At 50.1% G+C, this 13,084-nt stretch overlaps 1 protein-coding gene across 1 annotated transcript; it reads right to left on the reverse strand.

The window, feature by feature from the left end:
- Positions 1 to 290: 290 nt before the first annotated feature.
- Positions 291 to 12,325, reverse strand: ZNHIT1 (zinc finger HIT-type containing 1). The gene is made up of 6 exons (XM_083180698.1): positions 12,232 to 12,325; positions 11,890 to 11,925; positions 8,037 to 8,204; positions 4,729 to 4,808; positions 834 to 1,003; positions 291 to 414 (listed from the first exon to the last, which is right to left on the reverse strand). The coding sequence occupies exons 1-6, from the start codon at positions 12,323 to 12,325 to the stop codon at positions 393 to 395; spliced, it is 570 nt and encodes a 189-aa protein (XP_083036824.1). The 3' UTR covers positions 291 to 392.
- Positions 12,326 to 13,084: the final 759 nt, after the last annotated feature.

The following is a 13,084-nucleotide window of genomic DNA, read 5'->3' on the forward strand; positions in this document are numbered from 1 at the left end:
GTATACACGCCTGGGATTGAGTGCCGGTCCGCCCCACCCCGCTATATATATATATATATATATATATATATATATATATATATATATATATATACATACATATACATACACATACACACACATACAGAGGGAACCGGCTTATCCTGCAGCGGCAGACACACCCCATAGTATCCAACATTATATAAGCCACAGGGACGCCTTATATGTCTCATGTTCTGTTCCTGGCGGAGAACCGGGAGACGGCACTGAGCGGAGAACCCTGCGGTAACGAGCCATCGGATCACACAAGATTATAAATCACCGGCCACGTTTATTGTTCAGCAATAAATAAAAAATGTTCATCAGGTATCATTACAAAAGGAGGTATTTACAGCGAGCGCCGGGAGGTCTCATCACACCGTCCACTTCAGGCACCTGCAACAGAGCACAGATCCGGGGGTTACCGGGGTGACACATGTACTGGGGGGGGGGGATACATACAGTACAGAAATACTACTGATCCCCGCTGGCACCATCTGCCCTCATATACCACCTGTACGCTGCTGGCAGAGGGAGGGGAGACCCTACAGGCACACCCGTTATATACTCCAGTGATGCCCCCCATCGCATTCTCTAGTTGGCAGGGGACTGTGTTATTACAGCGGTAGGGAGGGGAGCAGGACCCTCTTAGAGGAACGTCCTACATATATATATATATATATATATATATATATATATATATATATATATATATATATATATATATATATATATATACACACATACACTACTTGTACTGTCGTTATGTCCAACAGCCGCCCCGGAATAGTACACAGAGGGGGTAGAGGGGTTACCTGGTCTCCTGGTGCGTGCCCAGACACTTCACACAACAATACCGCGACCCACAGGACACACAGCAATAGTTGGATGGGTAGCCGCACACGGAACAGAAGTGACGCTGGGGGAAATCTGAGGCGGGCGCACAGGCCGTCAGGTAATTGGGTCCCTCGCTGGTGCTCAGATTCTGCAATTACAAAACAGAAGCAGATATTTCTTACTGTGACATTATGAGCCTCCCCCTGCAGGGTGACAGACAGATGGGAGCTATGAGCCTGCCCCTCCCCCTGCAGGGTGACACAGACAGAACGGAGCTATGAGCCTGCCCCTCCCCCTGCAGGGTGACACAGACAGAAGGGATCAATGAGCCTGCCCCTCCCCCTGCAGGGTGACACAGACAGAAGGGAGCTATGAGCCTGCCCCTCCCCCTGCAGGGTGACACAGACAGAAGGGATCAATGAGCCCGCCCCTCCCCCTGCAGGGTGACACAGACAGAAGGGAGCTATGAGCCTGTCCCTCCCCCTGCAGGGTGACACAGACAGAAGGGAGCTATGAGCCGGCCCCTCCCCCTGCAGGGTGACACAGACAGACGGGAGCTATGAGCCGGCCCCTCCCCCTGCAGGGTGACACAGACAGAAGGGAGCTATGAGCCGGCCCCTCCCCCTGCAGGGTGACACAGACAGAAGGGAGCTATGAGCCTGCCCCTCCCCCTGCAGGGTGACACAGACAGAAGGGAGCTATGAGCCCGCCCCTCCCCCCGCAGGGTGACACAGACAGAAGGGAGCTATGAGCCTGCCCCTCCCCCTGCAGGGTGACACAGACAGAAGGGAGCTATGAGCCCGCCCCTCCCCCTGCATGGTGACACAGACAGAAGGGAGCTATGAGCCCGCCCCTCCCCCTGCAGGGTGACACAGACAGAAAGGAGCTATGAGCCAGCCCCTCCCCCTGCAGGGTGACACAGGCAGTAGGGAGCTATGAGCCGGCCCCTCCCCCTGCAGGGTGACACAGACAGAAGGGAGCTATGAGCTGGCCCCTCCCCCTGCAGGGTGACACAGACAGAAGGGAGCTATGAGCCTGCCCCTCCCCCTGCAGGGTGACACAGGCAGAAGGGAGCTATGAGCCGGCCCCTCCCCCTGCAGGGTGACACAGACAGAAGGGATTGTACACGTGTGATCTCTGTCTACAGCACTGAGAGTGGCCTGAGATCACTATAATGTAAGATGAGCGAGCTAGATCTGAATATCGATTTCACGACAGATGAGATAACATTATGGCTCAGCAAAATCAAAACAAACAAATCCCCAGGCCCAGACGGGATTCATCCTAGGGTACTAGTGGTATTAAGGGAGGAATTAGTAACACCACTGTATTACGTTTTAGAGAACTCACTTACATCAGGTATGCTACCAAAAGACTGGAGAATAGCAGAGGTAGTGCCAATATTCAAAAAAGGAAAAAGTAATGACCCAGCTAATTACAGACCTGTGAGCTTACCATCAATAGTGGGTAATTATTTGAGGGATTTTTAAGGGATGGTATCCAAACATATTATAGCTTCACAGGCTAATCAGTACTAACCAACATGGGCTTGTGAAAAACAAATTTACTCAGCTTCTATGAGGATGTCAGCAAAAATCTTGATAAAAGAAATGCTGTAGACGTGGTCTTACTGGAGTTTGCTAAGGCCTTTGATACAGCGCCACACAAGAGGCTGATAAACAAAATGGAGGAACTGGGACTAGGGGTAAGAATCTGTAGATGGGCAAGGAACTATCTGTGTAATAGATAACAGAGAGTGGTTGTAAATGGCGCAGCATCAAATATGACACCAGTACTAAGTGGAGTGCCCCAGGGGTCGGTGCTAGGGCCCCTTTTATTTAATATATTTATTAATGATATTGGGATGGGGTTACTCAGCAATGTTTCCATCTTTGCTGATGACACAAAACCGAGCAGAGTAATTAGATCATCAAAGGATGTCTCCGCGCTTCAGAGCGATCTTAATAAACTAGAGGAGTGGGCTAAAAAGTGGAAGATGAGGTTCAATGTGGACAAATGCAAGGTCATGCACCTCGGGTGACGTAACCAGTGGGCTAGTTATAACCTAAGCGGGGAGGAATTGGGTAATTCAGTAACTGAAAAGGATCTAGGAGTCCAAATAGACAACAACCTGGGGTGTAGTGCTCAATGTAATATAGCAATAAATAAGGCCAACCGGATACTAGCATGTATAACAAGGGGCATGGAGACTGGGGACTCAAATGTAATTATGCCTCTGTACAAAGCATTGGTTAGACCGCACCAAGAATACGCAGTACAATTCTGGGCCCCGCACTATAAATAGGGCATCATAGAACTGGAAAACACCCAAAGAAGAGCAACAGAGCTAATAAAGGGAATGGGGAATGGAAGCTACAGGACAGATAGAACAAACTGGGATTGTTTACACTAGAGAAGAGACGTTTAAGGGGGGACATGCTCAACATGTACAAATATATCAGGGGACAATATAAGGAACTGTCAGACGCCCTTTTTACTGTAAGGAAGGATTCTAGGACACGTGGGAACGAGTTTAGATTACAGGAAAAAAAAGATTTTGTACGCTTAGAAGGAAACATTTTTTTACGGTCAGGGCAACAAAACTGTGGAAGTCTCTTCCCGGAGAAGTGGTGTCGGCAGTTGTAGAGGTGATGTCGGCGGATAGAGAGGTGGTGTCGGCAGACATAATAAATACGTTTAAAATAAGATTGGACAAACATCTATTGGGGTACAAATAACAACCATAATCTGTCTTTAAGGACATCAGAAAACACTAAGTATAACTATGGGATAAGATAATAGATTATACTCACTAAAACCAAGGTTGAACTAGATGGACCCAAGTCTTTATTCAGCCTTAACTACTATGTAACTACATGGGCAGTATTCAATGTGAATACTGACGACGTGCAGCGAATCCTGTTTAGGATTCGCTGCACCTTCTCCACTGCTCGCCGCGTTCCGGAGCCACGCCGGCTCCAGTATTCAACGAGTCAGGGGCTCACTGCCCCTGACTGGCGAATTTTAACTCCTGCGGTGATGCCGCAGGGAGCCTGAGGATGGCGGCAGGCAGAGAGATGGAAGTCTCCCTGCCTGCCCCAGAACGTTTGTGGGGGGGAGGTGGGCTCCCCGGGAGCCAGGCAGCATAGGCTGCCCCCGGGGGTGCCAGCAGGGGACCGGGTATTCACTACACCCGATCATGCATATGTAATGATCGGGTGCAGTGAATATATGAATATCTAATGAGCGGCTCGGCTCCGGACCCCTGCTGGCTGGTCTGTGTAAAAAAAAAAGCACAGAATAAAAATAGCATGCCCCTCCTCAGAATAAAATTCCTGATTTTTTTACACCAAATGTAAAAAACAAAACACTTTATTTTAAAAGTTCACATTCCACTTTACCATAAAAAGATAGCGATTGCTACTCGGTGAATCATGGCGATAAAAACCTGGTCATTGAATAGGGTGATTTACCGTTTTAGTCCAAAAATCGCCGTACAGCACGAAAATAGCACAAAATCGCCATAAAACCTGGCGAATCAGCCTCATTGAATACGGCCCTATATGTAACTATTGCCCTAATAACTGGTAGTTACTGATTCTATGAACATATTACAGAGCCCAGCGACTGACTAGCCCTGTTAGTTACTGTGGGGACAATGCCACCTGTTCCTCCATAGGATATCCCCAGTGTGCCTGTCTCTGCTTATCCCGTGCCCTGGTAGGTAGGTATGTATGTATGTATGTATGTATGTATGTATGTATGTATGTATGTATATATATATATATATATATATATACATATACACACACACACACACATCTCCATCCATCACACGGTTGCATGCCGCGATCTCGCCATAACATCACCCACCTGTTCTTCCAGCAGCGCCTGAAAATTCTTGCGGAATCGTAGCTTGAAGTGATCACCTCGAGTTTTCTTCTTTTTCTTTCCTAATACCATAGAAAGAGAGGAATGTCATTCTCACATTCAGCCACTGGGTGGCAGCGTTACCCTAATGTAAGACAGGCTGTACCATAAGAGGAATGTCATTCTCATATTCAGCCACCGGGTGGCATCATTACCCTAATGCAGTGGTTCCCAAACTGTGTGCCGTGGCTCCCTGGGGTGCCTTGGGACACTTGCAGGGGTGCCCTGAGTTGGTGGTCCAGGACCAACTCAAATTATTATTGGTTAATTATTTATGAGCAAAACCAGTGCTGGTGGCTGCCAATCATAAAATGTGTACAAACAGAAGCAAATCATGCCCTTTACCACATAACTGACCCTAAGAATTGCATATAAACCCTATCTAATTACATTTTTTTTGGCCTAGGGGTGCCGTGAAAAAATTCTGATACTCTAGGGTGCCGTGATTCAAAAAAGATTGGGAACCCCTGCCCTAATGTAAGACAAGCTGTACCATGAGAGAAATGTCATTCTCACATTCAGCCACCGGGTGGCAGCATTACCCTAATGTAAGACAGGCTGTACCATAAGAGGAATGTCATTCTCACATTCAGCCACCGAGTGGCAGCATTACATTAATGTAAGACAGGCTGTACCATAAGAGGAATGTCATTCTCACATTCAGCCACCGGGTGGCAGCATCACCCTAATGTAAGACAGGCTGTACCATAAGAGGAATGTCATTCTCACATTCAGCCACCGGGTGGCAGCATCACCCTAATGTAAGACAGGCTGTACCATAAGAGGAATGTCATTCTCACATTCAGCCACCGGGTGGCAGCATCACCCTAATGTAAGACAGGCTGTACCATAAGAGGAATGTCATGCTCACATTCAGCCACCAGGTGGCAGCATCACCCTAATGTAAGACAAGCTGTACCATAAGAGGAATGTCATGCTCACATTCAGCTACCAGGTGGCAGCCTCAACCTAATGTAAGACAAGCTGTACCATAAGAGAGGAATGACATTCTCACATTCAGCCACCGGGTGGCAGCATTACCCTAATGTAAGACAGGCTGTAGCATAAGAGGAATGTCATTCTCACATTCAGCCACTGGGTGGCAGCATCACCCTAATGTAAGACAGGCTGTACCATAAGAGGAATGTCATTCTCACATTCAGCCACCAGGTAGCAGCATCACCCTAATGTAAGACATGCTGTACCATAAGAGGAATGTCATTCTCACATTCAGCCACCAGGTGGCAGCATCACCCTAATGTAAGACAGGCTGTACCATAAGAGGAATGTCATTCTCACATTCAGCCACCAGGTGGCAGCATCACCCTAATGTAAGACAGGCTGTACCATAAGAGGAATGTCATTCTCACATTCAGCCACCGGGTGGCAGCATCACCCTAATGTAAGACAGGCTGTACCATAAGAGGAATGTCATTCTCACATTCAGCCACCGGGTGGCAGCATCACCCTAATGTAAGACAAGCTGTACCATAAGAGAGGAATGACATTCTCACATTCAGCCACCGGGTGGCAGCATTACCCTAATGTAAGACAGGCTGTAGCATAAGAGGAATGTCATTCTCACATTCAGCCACTGGGTGGCAGCATCACCCTAATGTAAGACAGGCTGTACCATAAGGGGAATGTCATGCTCACATTCAGCCACCAGGTGGCAAAATCACCCTAATGTAAGACAAGCTGTACCATAAGACAGGAATGTCATTCTCACATTCAGCCACCGGGTGGCAGCATTACCCTAATGTAAGACAGGCTGTACCATAAGAGAAATGTCATTCTCACATTCAGCCACCAGGTGGCAGCATCACCCTAATGTAAGACAGGCTGTACCATAAGAGGAATGTCATTCTCACATTCAGCCACCGGGTGGCAGCATCACCCTAATGTAAGACAGGCTGTACCATAAGAGGAATGTCATTCTCACATTCAGCCACCGGGTGGCAGCATCACCCTCATGTAAGACAGGCTGTACCATAAGAGGAATGTCATTCTCACATTCAGCCACCGGGTGGCAGCCTCACCCTAATGTAAGACAGGCTGTACCAAAAGAGGAATGTCATTCTCACATTCAGCCACCGGGTGGCAGCCTCACCCTAATGTAAGACAGGCTGTACCAAAAGAGGAATGTCATTCTCACATTCAGCCACCAGGTAGCAGCATCACCCTAATGCAGGGGTCCCCAATCTTTTTTGAATCCCGGCACCCTAGAGTATCAGAATTTTTTCACGGCACCCCTAGGCCCCCCAAAAAAATATTAGATTGGGTTTATATGCAATTCTTAGGTTCAGTTATGTGGTAAAGGGCAGGATTTGCTTCTGTTTGTACACATTTTACCATTGGCAACCACCAGCACTGGTTTTGCCCATTAATAATTAACCATAAATAAATTGAATTGGTCCTGGATCACCAACCCGGGGCACCCCTGCAAGTGTTCCGAGGCACCCCAGGGAGCCACGGCACACAGTTTGGGAACTACTGCCCTAATGTAAGACAAGCTGTACCATAAGAGGAATCTCATTCTCACATTCAGCCACCGGGTGGCAGCATTACCTAATGTAAGACAAGCCGAACCATAAGAGGAATGTCATTCTCACATACAGCCATCGGGTGGCAGCATTACCTAATGTAAGACAGGCTGTACCATAAGACAGGAATGTCATTCTCACATTCAGCCACTGGGTGGCAGCATTACCATAATGTAAGACAGGCTGTACCATAAGAGGAATGTCATTCTCATATTCAGCCACCGGGTGGCAGCATTACCTAATGTAAGACAGGCTGTACCATAAGAGGAATGTCATTCTCATATGCAGCCACTGGGTGGCAGCATCACCCTAAACTGTACAATAAGTTAAAGAGAAGTTCCCCTATAGATTTATTTTATTTATTTATGAACAGTTTCTTATATAGCGCACACATATTCCGCAGCGCTGTACAGAGTATAGTACAGTCCCTTCCCCAGTGGAGCTTACAATCTATATTCCCTACCACATGTACACGCACACACAGACATTCAAGGGTTAATTTTGTTGGGCGCCAATTAGCCTACCAGTATATTGTTGGAATGTGGGAGGAAACCGGAGTACCCGTAGGAAACCCACTCAGACACGGGGAGAATATACAAACTCCGCACAGTTATGGCCATGGTGGGAATCGAACCAATGACCCGTGACCTGCTACGCTGCTGAAAGCAAGCGATTGCTCTCTGTTATCAGGCACAATGACATACTCACCGGTTTCTGTGTCATCATCGAACTGGGGAAGACGTTTCAGCTGTGGCAGATTGGCGTGGGGGTCATCCTGAAAGTTGTCTTTCTCCAAAGCGTCCAGCTGCCGGTTCAGACGCCGCTGGCGGGTGGCAGAGTCCAGCACCCGCCGCTGGGACGGGTCATTGGAACGGACTGAAAGACACAAAACCCCTCTGTTATTACACAACACTGACTGACTGGCCCCTGCACATAGTAGGATATTGTCAGTCACCGCTGCAGCAGGCTCCTCCCTTTCCTGTAACTTCTCCCCCAGCGCTGCCTGGGAGAGCCTACATAGTTAGAGAGAGGGAGGGAGTTCCAGAGGAAGGCTGCAGTATGGTGACTGTCACTGGAGTGGCACAGAGGGGGAGCGGACTGAGATGGGGGAGCGGAGGTGGATGAGGAACTTGGACTGTTAGGCCTAGGAGGTGATGAATCGGGGGACAGGAGGGGAGACAGAGACTTGGGAGAGACCGGCTCAGAGCAATGAGCTGCAGCACGAAGGATGGATATGAGAGGAGAGGAGTAAGAGATCTGGTAGAGTAGCAGCCTCCAGAGTGAGGGGGGATCTGATCCTGTAGAGGTTTTGGGGTGAAAGTGGCAGGATCTGGAGACAGGGGGAGTGCAGGAGGAGAGTGCAGGGATGGTGTGCAGGGGGAGTGTGCGAGGGTGGGAGTGCAGTGGGGGAGGTGCAAAAGGAGAGTGCAGGGGAGGGGGATGTGCAGTGCAGGGGGTGTCTGCAGGTCCACGTATGAGGGGAGAGCAGAGGGGGGTCCAGGGGGTGAGTGCAGGGGGGGTGCAGGAGAGAGTGCGGAGGAGGGGTGCAGGACAGTGGGGGAGTGCACAGGGGAGTGCAGAGGGGGGGGGGGGAGTGTAGGGGGTGAGAGGAAGGCCAAGCACCCATATAACCGCTCTATGTGATAGGACAGACATACTATAGGTGGGATGGTAGGGGATAGGTGGGGATGGGTCACCCGGGGTAACACTGGCGGCATGGAGTAGGCTTCTGTCTCTGGCACAGACATATGGCAGCAACACTGCGATTCTCCCTCTAACATATCTCTGTGTGATCCTCTCTCTATATGGGATGCGGTCAATATGCCGGCGCCGGAATCCCGGCACATTGTCCCTCTATGGGTGTCCACAACACCCATAGAGGGAGAATAAAATAGTGTGCCGAGCGTAGCATATACTGGGGGGGGGGGGGATACATTATACTGGGGGAGGGGATGCATTATACTGGGGGGAGGGGGATACATTATACTGGGGGGGAGGGGGATACATTATACTGGGGGGAGGGGGATACATTATACTGGGGGGAGGGGGATACATTATACTGGGGGGAGGGGATACATTATACTGGGGGGAGGGGATACATTATACTGGGGGAGGGGATGCATTATACTGGGGGGAGGGGGATACATTATACTGGGGGGAGGGGATACATTATACTGGGGGGAGGGGGATACATTATACTGGGGGGAGGGGGATACATTATACTGGGGGGAGGGGGATACATTATACTGGGGGGAGGGGGATGCATTATACTGGGGGGAGGGGGATGCATTATACTGGGGGGGAGGGGGATGCATTATACTGGGGGGGAGGGGGATACATTATACTGGGGGGGAGGGGGATACATTATACTGGGGGGAGGGGGATACATTATACTGGGGGGAGGGGATACATTATACTGGGGGGAGGGGGATACATTATACTGGGGGGAGGGGGATACATTATACTGGGGGGAGGGGGATGCATTATACTGGGGGGAGGGGGATGCATTATACTGGGGGGAGGGGATACATTATACTGGGGGGAGGGGGATACATTATACTGGGGGGAGGGGGATACATTATACTGGGGGGAGGGGATACATTATACTGGGGGGAGGGGATACATTATACTGGGGGGAGGGGATACATTATACTGGGGGGAGGGGATACATTATACTGGGGGAGGGGGATACATTATACTGGGGGGAGGGGATACATTATACTGGGGGGAGGGGATACATTATACTGGGGGAGGGGGATACATTATACTGGGGGAGGGGATACATTATACTGGGGGGAGGGGATACATTATACTGTGGGGAGGGGATACATTATACTGGGGGGAGGGGATACATTATATTGGGGGAGGGGGACACATTATACTGGGGGGGGGGATACATTATACTGGGGGGGGGGATACAGTAGCGCACGCAGGGGGGGTTTCTGAGTACCCAGAAACCCCCCCAGGAGTCTAAGGGCCCTAGGCTGAAAGCTGAGGGTCCCCTCTTTCCACGGGTACAAGAATTTTTAAAATCGGCCCTTGTGAACCGGAGATATCTGACTTCAAAGCAGTGGTCCCCATCCAAGCCTGTTAATTGCTCTTCCCAGTCAGATATTTAAGGTTCTGTCTGACTTAGAGTTTTTCTGAGGGTATATTCCAAAAGCTGGGACTCTCCCCCTTTGATGAACACTGGTAGCTTGTCTCTACTGTGCCCAGAACCAGAGTTATCAGCCTTCCAGCAGCTGGTTACTGCTCCAGCTCCACACACCTGGTATGTAGTTTTATATACTCGTTGGCAGATTGCTCTGCCTCCTGAACTCTAATCCCCTAGTCCCCAATACCATTTGGTAGGTGGGATTCTCCAGTTTTTAATTACGGAAATCTATTTCCGGTAACTGGAGATATCTGCAGTCAAGCAAGCTATCCTCTGACCAGAAAATTATGAATAATAAGCCCACTCCACTATACACCCCTCCTCTGCATATTAAACATCCTCTACCCCCCTGGAAGTTATGTATCAGGGCCCCTTCATTCAGCCCAATGCCCCCTTCTCCCACCCCATCTCCCACCATCTGTGCTGTAAAGGGGTAATTAGTGGAAATTACTGATCCAGGCCCTACATGCTGAGCGGTTGATATAATACCCCCTACCACCCGGGGGACATCAAAGCTTCCCCCACCCCTACCGCTGGAGGATCGGTAGGGGCCCCAATACATTGCTATGCCCAGGGGTCTACTCTCTCTGCTGTTGACGCCCATGTATATATATATATATATATATATATAATTATTTTTTATATACATTTGGTCTATCTATAATACTTTAACTGACCCGGCATATACTGGGTCACCTAAGTGTCTATCTCCGTGCTTTGTTCCACCCCTCTGGAAACCCCCTTCTTAAAATCCTGCGTTTGCCACTGGGATACATTATACTGGGGGGGAGGGGGATACATTATATTGGGGGGAGGGGGATACATTATACTGGGGGGAGGGGATACATTATACTGGGGGGAGGGGATACATTATACTGTGGGGAGGGGATACATTATATTGGGGGGAGGGGATACATTATACTGGGGGGAGGGGATACATTATACTGGGGGCGGATACATTATACTGGGGGGAGGGGATACATTATATTGGGGGGAGGGGATACATTATATTGGGGGGAGGGGATACATTATATTGGGGGAGGGGGACACATTATACTGGGGGGAGGGGGACACATTATACTGGGGGGAGGGGGATACATTATACTGGGGGGAGGGGGATACATTATATGGGGGGAGGGGGATACATTATATGGGGGGAGGGGGATACATTATATTGGGGGAGGGGACACTATACAGTAGGCGGGGGGGGGGTTATACACTGTGTGGGGGGGACGAGAAGTAATATAATGTCTGACTGGTATATATCAGGTATAGGAGTGAGTGGCTGGGTGAACTACAGATCCCAGCGATCCCTGGGAGACGGTGAGGGCTTCTGGTGTGCTCGCCCAGAGGTCCCCGGTGGAGGGTGGCTGCTCCCTACCGGGACCGAGCTGGTACCGGGCTCACCTGACGGTTTCCTCTCCAGCGTGCCGGTCCTCCGAGCTCATTCCACGGTACCGGGAACTGCGCATGCGCCGGGGGTGGTACCCTATTGCGCATGCGTGTCTGCGGCTGGCTGTCACTGCGTACTTCCGCCATCCAGCGGTGTCCCTGGCAGAGCTGCCGGTTCCTGCTACACCGCCGAGCGTCCGCTAGATGGCAGCAGAGACCGCGCCGCAGGAAGCCTCATCTGCAGCTGTACCACTGCCCCCATACAGTGCTGTATATAGGGGCTGCTGCAGAGTAATGTCACCCTGAGCATGCTCAGGAAAATCTCCCCCCCAAAAAGTCGTATCAGTTCGCTCTTGCCAGCAGTTTCATGCTTGTTGCCAGCGGTTTCATGCTCGTTGCCAGTAATTTCTTGCTCGTTGATAGGGGTTGCACCGGTGTTCCCAGATTCCATCACATATTCCAGCCAGCCCAATCTGCAGAGAACATTCCCCCCTCGCCACCAGCTACCACCGTCACCACTCGGACTGTGGTGATATTTCCCATTATAAGTACAAGTTGGACGGGACTTTGGTGTATGTATCTGTGGTGCCTCCTTGTAGCACACCCGCTGTGCCCCCACACTGGCACGCTCAGTGGGTGCAGCATTGGATGTGGGAAGATTTTATCCTCCAGGAAATGTTAATTAGTGAGAGATGCGAGTGTGGCCGGAAATGTCTGGGGCTGCGCTGCACTGCTGGATTAGACATCGGCCATAAACCATCGCTGATTTTGAATCATCGATGGTCGATGGCCATCCCTACCTCCGTCACATACCTGCCCCCCTACGCATGTACCTTCCTGGCAATCGTACGCTGGATTACCTGGGCTGCCCCCTGCCGACTTCAGGCTCAGGCATTCGTGTGTTTGGACGTCTGACACATTTATTTTTCATTGCCAGGTGATTGCGGCTCATTGCCAGGTGATTGTTGCTCATTGCCAGGTGATTGCGGCTCATTGCCAGGTGATTGCGGCTCATTGCCAGGTGATGGCGGCTCATTGCCAGGTGATTGTTGCTCATTGTCAGGTGATTGCGGCTCATTGCCAGGTGATTGTTGCTCATTGCCAGGTGATTGCAGCTCATTGCCAGGTGATTGTTGCTCATTGTCAGGTGATTGCGGCTCATTGCCCAGGTGATTGTTGCTCATTGCCAGGTGATTGTTGCTCATTGCCC

This window comes from Crinia signifera, chromosome 4, assembly GCF_055691185.1.
Source record: "Crinia signifera chromosome 4, ASM5569118v1, whole genome shotgun sequence".
Classification (NCBI taxonomy): Eukaryota; Metazoa; Chordata; class Amphibia; order Anura; family Myobatrachidae; genus Crinia; species Crinia signifera.